Below are 18,638 nucleotides of genomic sequence, written 5' to 3' on the forward strand. Positions count from 1 at the left end.
TTAAAATTGAACAGAGAATAATAATTTCAGGTTAGATTTTCAAAAATCCAAAGTTGATTTTTCTGTGGAGAGTCCTTTTAAGCTTAAAGGGACTGTGAACGTAAATTGTTCTCATCTTATTATCAAATCTTAACATTATCTCATTCATAATATCTCACAGATAGAGCAAAACGCGCTTTTGTTTGCTTAAAAAACGGCCTTTTCCGACGATTTTTATAAGGTAAAGGGAAAGGAAGAAATGTTCCGTATTATATAAAATGTGCATTAAATTACTTTTTTCTCCCATTATAGCTAAAATTAAACTTTTTCACATAGTTCTTGATTTTTCCTAACAGTTAAGCTGACTTTTAACATAATCCTTGCCTAAACCAATGTATAGTTACTTAGAAATTGATAAAATAAGCAATATTTTTTATTGAAAACCAAATACAATAACAAACCTAAAAACAGGTTTTTTTATTAGTATCCAATCAACTTTAGATGGCCCATCTCCCGCCCACCTTTAATTACAAATTTGTAAATAATAAAGACGCAATATTTCTTTATAAACAGTCTGATAAAAGTGTAAACTAATTCTCCAAAGTGGGTTATTTATTGTCAAACACAATAAAAAAGGATATTATTATTTTAAATAACATATGAGATTCAACCCTTTGTAGACAGTGAGGTATTTTTTTGTCAATAATACGAATTTAAAATAGGTCTTTATTACCTAATTACTACGTTATAAAAAAACTAATAGGCAATTTTATATCATAAAATAAATCCTTAACAGTAAGTAAATTGTTTCAACTATATATGACAAGTTAAATATCCCTACAAACATTATAAGAAACAAAAATGTTCAGATTTTCCCTGTTTTTTCCTTTTTCCCTCCCAAAATACCATAAAATCAAGGCATTATTCCTGGATATTTTTGTTAATAGGACGTTTTTGGTTGATCAGTGTAGTGAAATGTGCTTAAAAATGTTAAGATTTGATAATCAGATGAGAAATTTTTACGTTCACACTCCCTTTAACTGGGATACTATAGTTCTTGTTTGTGTATTGACCAGACAAGTATTAATTGACATATAAAATATTGCTTTTAATCAAAGATTACACGTTAAAAATAACATACGAAACTATACTATGATCTAAAAACAAGGACGACAACATTAACCCTTAACAGTCGGGCCCCTTGCCGCACCTTAATATGCCCCCTATTTTCTCAGTTCCTATTAGAGCAAACATTAACACGTAAAGAGCGTTGAATCTGGAATGTGGATTACAAAATGCTTGCTTTGAACTTAATTCTAAAAGTTGGTGTATTAATTGCTATCAACATGCTTCAAATCGACCTAAGAGCATTATAGCAATAATTAAAAAGTTGAACTTTTAAACTTTTAAGATATGGATTGTCATGCAAAGTTTGAAAAACATGCCTTTATAAGTGATCATATTTACGATATAATAAATCCCAACGATGATAAACAAACTTACAACTTCTCTAAATTTGAATTATTGATTGAAAAGTCTGAACACCGCTAGTTTGTACCAACCAATCAAGATTATTTAAAAGAACTCATATTTTTTAAGCCAACGAATGGAAGATGTTAAAACTTTGAGTACCAGCATTATTATTTTGTTCACTTTTGACCCATTGTATGCAGACTTGCGCCTAGTAAGCAGTTAATCTTTTAATTTAATTGACAAACAGTAGTCAGACATTTTTTTATCACGCCCTTTTTAGTAATGATGCTACTCTATAATTCACTTTGTCAGTTAGTCCCTCAGTCATTTTGCTTGATTTTTAAATGATGATTGCTTTTAAGAAAAATCATCCAGAATATAATATAATGATTTACATTACATGGTTTCGTGTTTTAAAAATGAGTTATTGCATATTTTTATTTAATTACAGCTGAACATCTGCCCTGTGTAACTCAATTTGTCCAGTTGTGCATCCATTTATTTGTTCTTCGCTACTTATAAATATTGTCGACCTTGTTTGCTGTTTAGATTAAAAATTCGCGCGAGTGTGGTATAGTTTCAAAGCTAATGAATGGAAGAACAAACATAAAACTTAATAACATTTATAAGTAGCAAAGCACAAAAAGACTACTTGGTTTCCCCCATAGCGTTACATAATGACGGACGAACACAAAAAGTAAATAATAGAGCAGCTTTGCTACTAAAACAGGAGACTTTATAAAATACTTAATTTTTAACATCACTTTATTTATTTATAATTTACAAATAAATAAAAATATTAAAGCAAAAAAAACATTTGAAAAATACCAGACGTTAGAATAAAAGTTGTCAATTTTGTGTTCCTAAGATTAATTATTGTGTAAAAAATTAAGTTGAAGCAAAAAATATTTAGTATTTTATATTTTCTACATTTAGAGACTATTTTTATGACTTTAAACAATCTATTATGCTTAATTCATTTTGTTTTATTAATGTGAAAAAAAGTATTGCTTAATGTAACCCACTTACTATTAACAGACATTAATAACGAATATTTTTTAAACTGCATTCGCTTGATGAGTTTTGTATCAAAAAAAAGTTTTCAACAAATTATACCTTAAAATCCTGATTTACCGTAGTATATGGTTTTGTAAATATAATCAATATATATTATCTGTCTATGGTAAGTGGGTAAAATTAAACAATACTTTATCCCCATCATATAAACACACTTTAGATTGATAAATTGATTATTGTTATTGTTATTATGGATGTATTGACGGATGGATGAATTGTTATTGATTCCAATCCAAAATGGATGCATCTATATTATCTTCATGAGCCCAGGATGGCGTTGATAATGTTCTGTGGCTTATACTGCTTCTCCTATAAAAAAAACAGCATTTAAAATAAGCTTGTTACGGACGGACGAACAAACAAATTTTTTTGAGACAAAAGTAATTGTAATTCCTCAATGGTGATTTACAAATTTACCCATTCTGTAGAATGCAATTAGTGGTTGATACTTTTGGACACTAACCAGTGCACCAACCAATCAAAATTCGATAAAAAATCTCCAAAGTTGCTAAGCCAACGAATAAGAAAACATTATTTTAAAACTTTGGAGACTTGAGTTTACCTTTTTCTCCCTGGTGCTTTCATCAAAATGCTTAGCGAGCAAAGACCCCCCTCTCTATCTAGGAGAGGAATCCGTCATAACCTAATCTAACCATATGTAAATTCCCCTTTTTTATTTTATTTTTTTTTTCAAAGGGAAGGGGTTCTGTGCACGACTACGCACTTTGAGATAAACCGCCACATTTTTCTATTCACCTGCTTGAGGAGTGGCTTGTCATATTTCTGAAGGATGGAGAAGCTGTTATCAATGGTGAATGGTTCGCTGTTGCTGTCATAGATCCTGTCAGTCCGGCTGTCATACTGGCTGACGCTGATAAAGCACCTTCTATCAAAAAAAAATCACTATTATCAAAATGTAAATATCTACAGAAAATATCATTCTAAATACCAACTTTTCTTAATTTTCTATGGCGGGGCCAGCTATTCTTTCCCCAAATAGTTATAAACCTTTCCGAGACCCAAAAGAAGCTTCACTGTAAAGAATGCCATATCAGTTATGAGGTAAGCGAGATCCTTCGCTACAGCAAGACGTCCTGTAACTTTAGGATTATTAATTTTAGCTGTGCTTCAATATACTAGCAGCTGCACTCCTAGCATCTAGGAGCTCTGTATTTGAAGGAGTAATGAAAGTAGGAAAAGAGCCTAAAACCAAACCAACAAATAAAAAAATAGCCTTACACCACCCAGGGACCTACACGAAGCTTCCATAAAATGGAGAACTTAATCGGTTCAGTAGTTGTTATAAAAATCTTATAATACAGCCAAAAAAAACCTTACTACTTGATATAATGGAATAAAACTTACCTGGAGATCTAGTGCCCCTAGCAGCCGCTGCCATGCTACTTGTTGAACTAGTTCGAATAATTGTATCTAAAATTAAAGGTATATATGAAAACTTTTCTTTGTGGAGGTTGCGTGAATAATTTGCTATAAATAAATCTTATTATAATATAAAGTAGCACAATGTCTGTCTGTTTATCCTTCTTTCTATCTCGTGTAACCGCTGAACCGATTGAGCTCTACTCTTCGAGACTACTTTTTTACCAGTCTTAATCCTTATAATAAAGTAACAGGATGTTTGTGTGTCTGTGTGTTTGTGTGTTTGTACCGAAGGATCTCGCTAACCGCTGAACCGATCGGGTTCTCCTTAACAGGATAGATTCTCATATGTCCCGGGAAGGTTTATAACTATTTTGGGGAAGGGTACCACCACCCTCCCTAGAGAAATAAATTTTTTTTTTAATTTCTCAATTTTAGAAAGAGAGTTCAACGAAAAACAAACATCAAACGTAATTTTTTTTTACTTTTTCTTTTAAAATCTAAAATAAGAAATTGAATTATTAAATTCGACTCTCTCCTCCTCAAGTGCCCCTAGAGGCCTCTAGGGGCGTAGCCGCTAGTATCTATATATCTTACTTTCTATCTCACTTTATATTTATCCATCTTACTGTCCGTCCATCTATCTATCTTATTTTCTTACTGTCTATCTCATTATCTTACTATCTTACCTTACTTACTTTCTATCTATTTGTCTTACTGTCTAGCTATCTATCCCTTTAATTGTCTATCTTACTGTCCATCTATCTATATTACTGTCTATCTATCTATCTTAATGTCCAACTACTATTATATTATCTATTATATATCTTTCTCACTATCTATCTATCTTTATACCTGTAGTAAATGGCTGGATACCACTGGTGGATGCCATCGCCTGTAGACTGCTAGTTGAGTTATGACAACGTTCAAAATATGTTTTTGCCAATTTCTCCATAGGGATATTCCTAAAAATAATCCAATTATGGTGAGCCTTTTTTTGTCAGTAGCGAAGAATCTCGATAGCTGCTGAGCCGATATGGTTCTCCTTTACAGTAAAGCTCCTTATAACTCCAGTGATAACTATATTTTTAGGGAGTGTATCTCTACCCTCCCAAGTGAAATCAACCCTAGATGTAAATTTATTAATCTTATAATACCCCTTAAAAAAACTTTTTATCCTTTCCTTTTAAAAACTAGAATTGAACGTCCCTAGAGGCCACCAGTTATAAATAAAGTGGGACTTTTAAGCACTTGAAGCAAATTGAAACGATAAAAATTTAAATATGATTTACCTCAAAAGACTGTTAGGTCCCAAAGGCACTCTACACGTGGGACAGGTTCGAATCTTAGCAAAAAAAAGTTAATAAATTACTAATAGGTTTATATAATTATCATATAAAAGTAACAGGATGTCTACTGTGTGACTGTAGGTGTGTTGCGAAGCACTCACTAACCGCTGAACCGCTATATGGCTTTCTTTTAGAGCAATGTTTCTCATAGATCCGAAAAAGGTTTCTAACTATTTTGTAGGAAGGTACTTTCATTTTCTTACTTTTTTCCTGTTAAAACTAAAATTGAAAAATGTGGTTGAATTGTTTACACCTCCCCCACTTTCTCAAGGTAAAATAAAACAACTTATGAAAACATATTTTTAAATAGCCAAATTTTTATTTTTCCAGTATAGCTTCGACACCGAAGTTATACTGGAATTTAAAATTTTTCATTTTAAAATCCATGGAAAGCTGTCTATAACACGATGCATTAAATGTGACTATTACCTCTGAATGTCCTTTGCAAACTTCACAGATAAGATGTCCGTTTGTGCATTGGAATATTCTTAAATAATAAAAGTATAATTATAGATGTATGATACAGACGACTACCTGGCCCTTTTCGTTTGCTAGCAAATTGCTTTCTCTTCTTTTGTAAAAACACGGCTATTTAATATTTATATTTCTAACGCTATTAGCTTATTTAAAAGACCCAATTTAAAATCAGGAAAGGATCCACGCTCTGTGAGTCGAGTTACATATATCTCTAACCTCTATTCTTTTACGTTAATTCTTGAACAAATATTTCTTTAGTGGAAGTGCTACTTGATTACGAAAAGTCCGTCGTCCGTCTGCCTTAAACTCAATTAAAATATGATTAATTTAGGGAGGAAATGGGACATTGGTCTGTATAATACACAGGTGCCCAAAGTTTTACAACCAAGTAAAATGATTGATTTGAATGATGATTGGTTGGTTTCTAAATAGTAGTGTCCAAACTTTTAAACCAATGTTTTTAATCTACATAAGTAGTAATTTTGTCACTCATTAGAGATGGTTAATAATAATAACTTATGTGTTCCCAAAGTGTTATAAAAATGTTCTTTCTTTGGTTGGCTTAACAAATTTAGATGGCTTTTATCAAATAATGATTTTTATTATAAACTAACAAAGGCCAATCTTTTCCGCTAATACTTTTATAGAGGTGTTATTTTGTTTATCATAATTTGGGGTATATATTTACCTGGATGGTGGAGCCATGATATCATAGCAAACTGGACATTCAAAATCCTTTTCGAAAATATTATTAGGTGGCAAGGTGGGCGAGTACTTTCCTCCCATTCCGTACATCCTGAACAAAACAAAAAGTAGGTACTTTTTCATAACTCTACACTTAGGGAGTCCATTTTAATTTTATTTTTCATTCTTAATATGTCAATATTTATCTAAAGTAAGAGGATGTCGTTTGTGTGTGTAGCAAAGGACTTCGCTGAAGAGTAGCTTTTTCATTAACGAGAACACCCCCTTAAAAAAAAATATTTTGTTGTACATTTTTCTTGCAAAACTAAAATCGAAAGGGGAGGGACGACTTCAACCCCCCCCCCCCCCTCTTTTTTTCAAAGTTCCAGATAAACTAAAATACACCCATAAGCTTTAAGAAGGGGGGGCCAACGCCCCAATAAAATTTGAAATAGAGTGTGACAAAACCATGTGCACGCCACTGATAAAAAAAAACTAAGAAATGATTGAATTCAAGATGTTACGACATACTAAAACATTGTAACCACCTACCTATCAAAATTTTCTAGCTGTCTTTTGCAAATTTTAATTTCATCCTCCATCTTTCTAATCTCATTGACTTGTCTAAATAAAAAAAAACAGAAATTATTTGTCCTTAGAGAATTAAGATATAAATCGGTTTCGAAACCATACTGGAATAGTTATTTATCGCATCGTATTACAAACAGCTTTCCGCGGATATAAAAATGTTTATTAATCGAAGCCAAACTGGAAAATATATTCTTTTAGATAAGTCTGCTCTTTTTGTCCAGTCTAGCTCTATACTGTCGCATTTTTTGTTGAAAAATTTAAAGTTTATGGATACATATAGAGATCCATAAATAGGTATGCCCAATATGAACAATAAATGATAACAAAATATTTAGTGGTCGTCTTTAAAAGTCGTCTTTACTACCAAGAAAGTCCTAAATAAACTGACAAAATCACGAAACCTTTAATTGTTTTGACTAAATAATCTAGTTGTTGATTATACCTATCTATTATGTAGATTAGTTATTAATCTAACTATTCATCTACTAAATCTATTTTAAAATCTATTTTTAGCTAATATTTTTAGCTATCTATCAATAATCTATCAACCTTGTTATCATGGATAATCTAAGTTTCATAGATTCTTCTAAAGCTGTTTGTAATCTGTCTATTTCCTAAATATTTATATTAGAGTAAAACACTAGAGAGAGAAAGGTGAAATAACTATATCTCCCCATCGCAACCGCCTTGTGCAATCTTTCTATTGGGCAATTGAAAATATACAAATGGTATCGCTTAAATTAATATAGTCAAGTAGCAGAAAATAATTTAGAAGCAGACGAAAGAGGTCTTTGAAAAAGGAAGGGAGGTAATTGACTGTATATACATCTATAATATAGATTAGTTATATACATTATAAATAACAGCTTTGAAGGCGTTATCCTCTTAGAAATTTTTCTTTCAATTTTGAAAATTTGAGTACCCCTCCCCCCTCTCCCCGACAACGACGAACAATTATTTTAGGTTAAGGTTTTAGGCTAGGGAGCCGAGCGCTGCTGCCAGAGTTCATAGTTCGCTGTCAGGGGGGGGGGGTACTCAAATTTTCAAACCCTAAAAAAAAATTCTAAGAGGATAATACCGCTTTGAATATTAGTACTACATTTTAGTTTTATCCAGTCAAATAGTCGATAATTAATAAAGAGGATAAGATATTAATATGGAATAAGTGTACATTGTGACAGGGAACATTTTGTCGTCAATTTAGGTTGTTAATATAGTCCTTATATATTGGTCAATACGTTCCTCCATGGTTAGTGGAATATGTGCGTTAAAGTCATAAGAAGTGAGGATGGGCCTATATTAGCCAGCTGGGAGCAATATTTTTTTTTAGGGTATGCGAGAATCTCTCACAATATTCACATATTCTATATCCATTAAGATGAGTACCTCTACTCTACTAAAATAATTCATTGGCTTGATTGTTCATTAAAATATTGAGAATGGCAGTGGTATTAGTGATGGGGGAGGTGACAATGGACTGTTTATTACACTAGTCCCCAAAGTTTTACAATAACGTTTTCTAATACGCTGGCTTTAAATCCTTGAGGACTTATTAAATTCTTATTGATTGGTTGTTTCCTATCGTTTCTACTACTAATTCTAATTTACATAAGGGGTAAGTCTGTGTATCATCATTTGGGATGTACACCGATTTATTGGCCATTGTCTTATCCCTTTATATCACAGGGTATTAGGGGGGGGGGGGCGTAGTGTTTTCTAAGGTAAATGATAAATATTACTGTAGTCAAAGGTTCCATTTCTGATTCATGATCTTCTTTCAGATTTGCCATTTCTTCATACCTACAAAATAATATGACGTCATTTCTTAATGCCTACAAAATATTATGACGCCATTTCTTCATACCTACAACATATTATGACGTCATTTCTTCATACCTACAACATATTATGACGTCATTTCTTAATGCCTACAACATATTATGACGTCATTTCTTCATACCTACAACATATTATGACGTCATTTCTTAATGCCTACAACATATTATGACGTCATTTCTTCATACCTACAACATATTATGACGTCATTTCTTCATACCTACAACATATTATGACATACTTGTCTTATAAGAAAAACATTAACACAAGAAAAATTAAAAATCTTCCCCATTCCCAAATGTACTTCAAGGCAAGGGGCAGTTTAAGTGGTCGACTAGGCTCTTTTAGGGAAACCGCCCAAATACTTTCCGCGCTTTTTTCATCCGCTAAAATTGATTCTGCATTCATGAGCTAGAAAAACAAAGTGAAAAAATAGGTTTCTTTCTAATCCCTTTTAAGAAAGAAATAGAAGTCTAACTTACTTTGTATCAATATTTTGTAATAGTTTCTTTCTTGCTTCTATCTTTAAATCTTCTACCTAGAAAAATACTTTTTTTAGTAGCGAAGCTACTCTATAATTCACAATGTCCGTCCGTCTGTCCGTCTGTCCGTCCGTCCGTCTGTCCGTCCGTCCGTCTGTCCGTCCGTCCGTCTGTCCGTCCGTAATTAATGAATTGGGGGAAACGTGATTTTCTCGGCTCCTATAAAAGATAGAGAGCTGAATTTTTTTGACAACATTCCCATCATTAAGGAGCACAATTAACTATAAAACATCAATGGCGGTCAGACTGCTTTTTAGCAGGTTTTAGGCTATTTTTTATATTTTCTAAATTTTCCCCATATCTTTGGTGTTTATGGTCCGATTTTCAAAATTTTTTTAATTAAAGATATCAAAATTAAATTTCCCGTCATTTGAAGAAAACAACAATGACGGTCAGACTGCCTTTTTGCAGGTTTTTGGCTATTTTTATATTTTTCACATTTTTACCCATATCTTTGGTGTTTATGGTCCGATTTTCGAAATTTTTTCAGTTAAAGATATCAAAATTAAATTTCCTGTCGTTTGAAGAAAACAACAATGACAGTCAGACTGCCTTTTTGCAGGTTTTTGGCTATTTTTATATTTTTCACATTTTTCCCCATATCTTTGGTGTTTATGGTCCGATTTTCGAAATTTTTTCAGTTTAAGATATCAAAATTAAATTTCCTGTCGTTTGAAGAAAACAACAATGACAGTAAGACTGCCTTTTTGCAGGTTTTTGGCTATTTTTATATTTTTCACATTTTTACCCATATCTTTGGTGTTTATGGTCCAATTTTCATAAATTTTTCAGTTAAAGATATTAAAATTAAATTTCTGGCGTTTTAAGAAAAGAAACAATGGCGGCCAAACTGCCTTTTAGCAGGTTTTTGGCTATTTTTATATGTTGATATATTTCCCCATATCTTTGGCATTTTTGGTCCAATTTTAAAACTTTTTTGCATTAACAGTTTCAAAATATTTTTTCCCTTTGTTATGTGCATCTAGTATGTAATTTACTTTAACCATCTTCATCATACAAAATAAAACAAGGTATCATGTTTATTTTCTCTAATAAATCTATTATTGATTTTTATAAATACACTTTAAATCTACTTCTACGTATTCCCATCCACAATTTTTGTGCTTCGCTACTTATGGATGTTGTCATCCTTGTTATTTGACTATTTTTTTGTTTGCTTCAAATGAAACCTTACTTTTCTGATTTGCATTGTCATGTACTTATTAGGAACTTTTTTGATCTACAATGTTTTGTTAATATTGAATGTAATTGTCCTTGTTAACATTCCAGAAAAATACCTGGCCCAAGTCGCGGAGACCCTTTTTATCGTCTAGCAAACTGCTTTCTCTTTGCTTTTCGGGACTCGGCTGTGTTTATATTTCCAACGCTATTAGCTGATTTTGAAGTTTCAACAAATACAAATTCTTGACAGGGTCCCCGCCCCGTGTGTCTATTTTTTTGTTAACTGTTAAATTTTTCAATAAAGAATAATTTTACTATTTGTGTATTTAAAATATTTTTATTTATATAATGTAAAAACAAATTTTACCTTGTTTTCTAAAAGCTGAATTTCCATAACCTAAAAAATTATTATAAACATTTGTACAAAATATATAAAATTAACCTCTAAGACAATTTTCGATCTATCTATGACCTCCTTGGAAAGTTTACCACCTAGGTAAACTTTTTTTCTTGGAGGGGAAAAGGTATTAATTTTCGAAATAAATATAGCATTTAGGGCCCCATAAACGAAAAATAGCCTTAAAGCACCCATATACTTAAATTTAGACATAAATTGGCCAAACCAAAACAATATTGTAACCTATGTTAAGCTTCATTAAAATAGAAACCTTAATTGGTTCGGTGGTTATCGAAAAAAATTTACTACTTTGTATAATTTTGCTCACCTCTGCTGGGTTATCTCGTGTTTTTATTGTATCTTCAATTTTCTTTGCAATTGTCAAATGATTTCTAAATAATTATAAAATTGGAACATAAATCAAAATAATCACAAAACCTTACACGTGTTAATACAAACATTTTCCTAACTATGAATCCTCATGTAAACTTTGAAATAGATAGGACAATTTTAACAAGTATAAACTAACAAAAGAGCTAAATTAATTTCCCTTTTGAAAATCAGAAATCAATAATGTATATCAAAAAGAAAATTTACTGCACTTGAAGCCGAACTCATTCATGGGGAGTTGACATTGCACAAAGGGTAATTTTGTTTATCATAATTAGGGGTACTGAATTTATTTACCTGTTCTCAGCCACCTGTGCCGCTGTTTGTCCTCTTATATTGATAGCATCCAGCTCTAAACCTAAAATTTGGGTTTAAATGGTGATTTATAGGACCAGGGCTCGGCAGCCGCGCGTCAGCCGCATGCAAGCCTCGGAGAAATCAACATTTTATAATTAATTTAAAATTTTCTTAATTCAATTGCTTCATGTGATCTAATCTCTTTATCATGTGACCATTTTTGGTCATATCTTTTAAACCTGTCAATCTTTTTTATCTATAATTTTATGTATATAATGATAATCTATTCATAACAAAGAATTATCATTGCATTTTTAAAAAACCCATTAAATTATAGAATAATAATAACAATATTTAATTTGCTCACCTGGAACTTGTAAGAGCCTATTTACAACTTCTTCCTAAAAATTATAAAATGTAAATATGTAATTATAATTATAAATTGTTTTATTTCAAACTATCAGATAAACCCCTAGAGGCCTCTAGGGGCCCTTGAGGTGGAAGGAGGAAAAGTAAAGTAAGTAGCCGTCCTCCCCCCCCCCCCCAACTTTCAATTGTATTTTTAAACAGAAACAACAGTTTAGTACCTTGAACGAAGGAAAGTTCAGTAATTTCTAGCGACACTTTAAAATATTTATTTTCTAGAATGATTTATTTTGGGAGGGTGTTAGTATTCTCCCCCAAAATAGTTTTGAACCTTCCCAAAGGAGAATCATATCGTTTCAGCGTCCAGCGAGTTTCTTTGGTACTTTTACATAACGAAAAAATGAACACAGTAATAGTGTCTGACTGATTATGACGTAACAAAAAAAAATAGCCAACGAGAGGCCACTATAAATTTTACCCTTGGTCAATAACGGCCTCTCATTGGCTAATTTTTTTTTGTTACGTCATAATCAGTCAGACACTATTACTGTGTTCCGAAAAAATTTAATCAATTTCAAATATATTTTCATTTACCTGACCAAAGCTGGCTGCTTCCATTAGAACAGTCCACTAGAAATAAAATTGGTTAATTAATTATTTAAAGCGAAGCTTTTTTAAAATTAGGGTCGGTCCGTCTGTCCGTCTTGAAGTTGTAACTGCACATGGTAATGAGTTGCCCCTGTTTTTTTTGGCCAAGGCATTACCTCTAATAACTCAAATTAACTATTTATTCGCGCAACTAACCATTTTTAACATTATCAGTTTTGACAGGATTTTGGAACGTGATTTGAACCTAGCACCTTCTCGTCCACGAGCGGATGCTCTACGTGTTACACCACTATTTATAATAATAACAAGTTTACCTTATCATTTCTGTTCCAGTTAGCATCAGATAGCGAAGGTCTATCCATCAAAACCTGTAATCAGATAGTCCATTTTTATGTTTTAATAACAATTTTAAATTCTTAATTCTGAGTGGTTTATGCCTGCAGAGCTTAACCATGGGCTAATTATTACCCTATATATCCTAACCTAAAATGTTCAACAGTAATAAAATTGCAAATGAAAACAATCCCCTACTCCTTATTTTCAATTTATTTTAATATAAGAAGTAGGCCATGGAGGGAGGGTGGGCCCGTGGGGGTTATCAATACTTAAGAGGGTTCTTTTTGTGATAGCGTCGTATGTCTTGTCCATCTACTTAGGTGAACCTATCTTATTAGAACCATCTTGTAATAAGCTTTGTCTGTAGCGAAGCATCTTGCAAACAGCTGAACCGATATGGTTCTCCTTTACAGCGAAGCATCTTACGGGTCATGGGAGGTTTAGAACTATTTTGGGGAAGGGTTTCTCCACACTCCCAAGAGAAATCACCAATGGGAATCCCCACCTCCCATCCAAACAAAAGACATTTTCATTCCTTTCCCATTTTAAACCAAAAACTTCAAAGTGAATGGGCAACTTCCCCCACACCTCATTACTTTAAGTGTCCATAGAGGGCTCTAGGGACATAACCTAGTTTACATTACATACTGTTTTAAAAAGTTATCTGTCTCAAAATCAGCCAGCTCACCTTTAATTGTTCCTGTGTGCCTCCAGAGCTGTTAGCTGAACAGCTGGAGCCGTTTAGCTGACAGCCAGGACGTGTCCAGGCACCCGCGTCTCCACGCATCTGAAACAAGTATCAGTAACCTAATCGGCTCAGGAATGAATTAATTTTTTTAAAAGCAAGTTTCGAATCCGCAGGGTTAGAACTGGTTCTCAGCAATCATGTATAGTATGGTATTTTCATAATAACAAACAATTTTTCACGAATAAAAAACTGGTTTTAATCTTATTCTATGTATTTTATTTTGATATCCGTGGAAAGCTGTCTATAATACGATGCGAAAAATAAATATTCAACTTTTTATTTTAAAGTGATAAAAAACGAACCTATAATTAAAAGATCACCTGTAAGACGAGCATGAATGTTGTTAATCTGTCATTATTTCTGATGTTTACACAAATTCCTAAAAATTATAAAGATTTTAGATTCAAAGACATATGTATAAATAGATAGTTAGATAGATATGTAAATCTGGCTGTTCCAGAAGATATTCGACCACCAGAGTATGACCACTGCCAGCTGCATACATGAGAGGTATAGATAGATAGATGTATACCTGGCTGTTCCAGCAGATATTCGACCACCAGAGTATGACCACTACCAGCTGAATACATGAGAGATAGATAGATAAATAAATGTATACCTGGCTGTTCCAGCAGATATTCGACCACCAGAGTATGACCACTGCCAGCCATACATGAGAGGTATAGATAATAGATATATAGATAGATGTATACCTGGCTATTCCAGAAGATATTCGATCACAAGAGTATGACCACTGCCAGCCATACATAAGAGGCGTAGATAGATAGATAGATAGATGTATACCTGGCTGTTTCAGAAGATATTCGACCACCAGAGTATGTCCACTGCCAGCTGCATACATGAGATGTATTTATAGATAGATACCCGGCTGTACTAGCTGATATTCGACTACAAGAGTATGACCACTGCCAGCTGCATACATGAAATGCATATATAGATAGAAAGATGTATACCTGGCTGTTTCAGAAGATATTCGATCACCAGAGTATGACCACTGCATACATAAGAGGCATAGATAGATAGATTGATAGATATATACCTGGTTGTTCCAGAAGATATTCTACCACCAGAGTACGATCACTGCCAGCCATACATGAAAGGTATGGATAGATAGATGTATACCTGGCTGTTCCAGCAAGTATTCGACCACCAGAGTATGACCACTACCAGCTGCATACATGAGAGGCATAGATAGATAGATTGATAGATGTATACCTGGTTGTTCCAGAAGATATTCTACCACCAGAGTATGTCCACTGCCAGCTGCATACATGAGAGACATATATAGATAGATAAATGTATACCTGGCTGTTCCAGAAGATATTCTACCACCAGAGTATGACCACTGCCAGCTGCATACATGAGAGGCATAGATAGATGGTATAAATTTATACCTGGCTGTTCCAGAAGATATTCGACCACCAGAGTATGACCACTGCCAGCTGCATACATGAGAGGCATAGATAGATAGATAGATGTATACCTGGCTGTTCCAGAAGATATTCGACCACCAGAGTATGACCACTGCCAGCTGCATACATGAGAGGCACACAACCCAAACAATTTCGGATATTAACATCTATACCCTAAAAATGACAGAAAATTGTGTTATTAATTAAAGTAATAGAATAGAGTGGGAAGCGGTTAACCGTATGTTCACGGGATGGTGACCCTGTGCCGATTTCTATCTTTATTCATATGCCTTAAACTATAAATCATTATTTATTTAACTTTATATATTTTTTCATCTTTTATTAAATGTAATTTTTTAGCTCTATCTAATTTCCATATGTATATGTATCTATACCGAGTCATCCATATATTCTTCTATCTATCTACCCTCTACTACTAAATATCTTACAACTATTTATCTATCTACCCACTGCAATTATCTATCTATCTACCTGTTGAACCAGCTGTTTAACTCTGTCCAAGTCCCCCCTGTCAGCCGCCCTCCAGATACCAAGTTCTTCTCTCATATGTTCTAAATATGAAAAAAAAAATTCCAAATTCATCAGAAAATATACTATAACCTTTCGGACTAGAATAGTTATGTATCGCATCCTATGATAAAAGATTTCCGCAAATATTGTTCAGTATGGCAGAGAACCAGTTCTAATCTAAGTTTCAGACTGCAGAACATTGAGATGTATATATTGCTTTACTCTAAAAAGCGTTTGTACCCCAAGCAACTATGGGCTCTGTATTTGGAAAGGTAAAAATATATCTTAAAATCACCTCAAGACCTCTTTTTTTTAAAAATCAAATTGCATAAAACCAATCTAAGGCCTAAGTGAAGCTTCCATTAATTGGATGAACTAATCTACAGCAGTGAATCTACCCTATAACTTATTTATCAATCTATCAATCTTCCTCACTTACCATGTTGATTATTAGCGGACGACGACGTTTGAGCTGTAATATTGCTGCTATGAGAATCTTGACTGCTGGTTAAGTTTTCATGATCAGAGCCCACAATTCCAGTACCTTAGTATTGAAAATCAGGGATCTAAAGTGATAAGACAATGGACGATAAATGACGTACATCCCCAATGATGACACATAAATTTACCCCTTCTGTTGATTACACTTAATGGTTAAAACGTTTGGACACTCAACTTAATGATCCAACTAATAAAAATTCATTAAAAGTCCCCAAATTTGTGAGACCAACGAATAGGAAAGAGCTATTATAAACTTTGGGTACTAGTGTAACAAACAGCCCCTTGTCCCCTCTCTCTCTGATTAAACAAATTTATACACTAATTGGTACATGGCATTTCTACAACCAGCATATATTCAACTGGGTGTTTTTATTAAATCAGTCAAAAATACAGCAATACTTAAAGTAACTGCTATAAATACATTACAACACTGGCTTTTATACATTACATATTGTTAGTTATTATATAATTGCTATCAAGAATTTAAAATTATCTCTTACCTTGAACTACTGCATTATTAGCATCAACAGAAATATCAACTAATATATTGTTTTCTGTTTCAAGTGGGGAAAGGTCATCATTGGTATCTAATAAATAATATAAAGTCTTAAATCAAGCTTTAATAAGAACCTTTGGAGGATTTTTCTTCATTTTTTTTTCTTTATTTATAATCTTTTATTCCCGTGACGACTGACCAATATAAAACTTTCTAGAAAATTGTGGAAAGATTGATCTAGCCGTTTCGAGAACTCAGTCAGCAGTCATTCAAAAATTAGAAATAATAAGACAAAAAGATATGTTTAACATAAATACAAATTTACAGTGTGTTTTTTTATGAGAACTTTTTGGAAAGTAATTTTTCCTCACTTATAGTTATTAGAATTAAATCATTATTGGCTTATTTTCATTAATAGAACTTCAAAAAATATTTCAGTTTTTATTTAAAAAGTACAGTAAAATAAAAAATTCAAATTTAGGTGTCAACATCTAAAAATGGTTTTAGCGCATTTCTTTTTTTAAAATTCTGATAACTATAAGTGGGGTAAAATTGCCTTTAAAAAGTTCTCATTAACAAACACACTGTAGAATACTTGGATATTATGACAGGGGAATTTTAGTCACCAATTAAGGTTGCAAACATTGTCCTCACATAATACACTGTGGGCTAGAATTGAATCAAGACAAAAGTAAGTGCCGAGCCCTGGGACCTATGTATGGTGAAAATAGACATAAAACCATGATGATTCCAGGTAAAACCAAAATATTTCAGCGGGGGCTTTTTGAGAAAATTAGATTTAAAAATTTCAAGTTCAATTTTCACCCCCTAGGAGTTGCCGCAAAATAATGACAAGAATAGCAAATATTATCTATTTTAAATAATGAACAACTTTGCTTTTATGAAGTCCTTCTTAAAACCTCTATATATATGATTTATTTTAGGCTGAATTTTCGTGACCTTTGCAAAGCAAGTGATAAAAATGGCCATTTATTAACTCCCTTCAGGAGTGGTTTTATGAAGAACTTTATAAAAGCAAAGTTGTTCAAAATTTTAAAAAAATAATATTTGCTTTTCTTGTCATGATTATGCGGCAACTCCTAGGTGGTGAAAATTGAACTTGAAATTTTCAAATCTAATTTTCTCAAAAAGCCCCCGCTGAAATATTTTGGTTTTACCTGGAATCATCATGGTTTTATGTCTATTTTCACCATACATAGGTCCCAGGGCTCGGCACTTACTTTTGTCTTGATTCAATTCTAGCCCACAGTGAATAGTCAATATGTTCCTTTATAGTCATGTTGGAGGGGATGAAGTGAAGTCATAAGGATGAGTTATGGGTAACGTTATATTAGCCAGCTTTTTGTAAGGGTTTGCAAAAATCTCCACATATTCTTTATCCATTAACTAGCGGATACGCTCCTAGAGGCCTCTAGGAGCACTTGAGAAGGGGAGAGTCGAATTTGATAACCTAATCTATTATTCTAGATTTTAAAAGAAAAAGTAAAAAAAAATTGGGGAGGGAGGGAATTTTTTTTTTAATTTTTAATTTTAGTTCAAAAAATTCAAAAAAAGAATTATGTTTTTTTTTTTGGGGGGGGGAAGGGGGTAATTTTCTTCTAGGGGCGATTTCTCTTGGGAGGGTAGTGGTACCCTCCCCCAAAATAGTTATAAACCTTTCTAGGTCCTATAAGAAGCTATCCTGTTAAGGAGAACCCGATCGGTTCAGTGGTTAGCGAGATCCTTTGGTACACACAGACACAAGACAAACAGACATCCTGTTACTTTAGTATAGGGATATAAAAGTTCTACTTTGATACTAAAATACAAGTATACATACCGATTGCTGTATTATTATCAGAAATTTCTGTTTCGTCAGCAGCGGGTAAAGATTCAGTATCGGACACTTCGGACGACATTTTATACCTGGAACAGTTATTTATCGCATCGTATTATAGACAGCT

General features: G+C 32.9%; 1 protein-coding gene across 3 annotated transcripts; it reads right to left on the bottom strand.

Annotated features, from left to right (window-relative positions):
• Positions 1 to 2,679: 2,679 nt before the first annotated feature.
• Positions 2,680 to 18,638, bottom strand: LOC145328063 (uncharacterized). Of its 3 annotated transcripts, XM_080171617.1 has the most exons (24): positions 18,515 to 18,638; positions 16,679 to 16,765; positions 16,117 to 16,221; positions 15,639 to 15,718; positions 15,218 to 15,320; positions 14,034 to 14,092; positions 13,654 to 13,752; positions 12,944 to 12,997; positions 12,615 to 12,650; positions 12,022 to 12,055; positions 11,655 to 11,715; positions 11,296 to 11,359; positions 10,938 to 10,967; positions 9,329 to 9,384; positions 8,750 to 8,810; positions 7,560 to 7,624; positions 6,972 to 7,043; positions 6,424 to 6,531; positions 5,688 to 5,745; positions 5,202 to 5,254; positions 4,765 to 4,874; positions 3,895 to 3,960; positions 3,286 to 3,415; positions 2,680 to 2,838 (listed from the first exon to the last, which is right to left on the bottom strand). In XM_080171617.1, the coding sequence occupies exons 1-24, from the start codon at positions 18,591 to 18,593 to the stop codon at positions 2,748 to 2,750; spliced, it is 1,761 nt and encodes a 586-aa protein (XP_080027743.1). In that variant the 5' UTR covers positions 18,594 to 18,638; the 3' UTR covers positions 2,680 to 2,747. The 3 variants fall into 3 exon arrangements, with proteins under 3 accessions (XP_080027743.1, XP_080027744.1, XP_080027745.1); XM_080171618.1 differs by lacking the exon at positions 16,117 to 16,221; XM_080171619.1 differs by lacking the exons at positions 15,218 to 15,320; positions 15,639 to 15,718; positions 16,117 to 16,221; positions 16,679 to 16,765; positions 18,515 to 18,638 and adding an exon at positions 15,129 to 15,188.

Source organism: Acartia tonsa, chromosome 9 (genome assembly GCF_053477335.1).
Source record: "Acartia tonsa isolate MP-2025a chromosome 9, ASM5347733v1, whole genome shotgun sequence".
NCBI lineage: Eukaryota > Metazoa > Arthropoda > Copepoda > Calanoida > Acartiidae > Acartia > Acartia tonsa.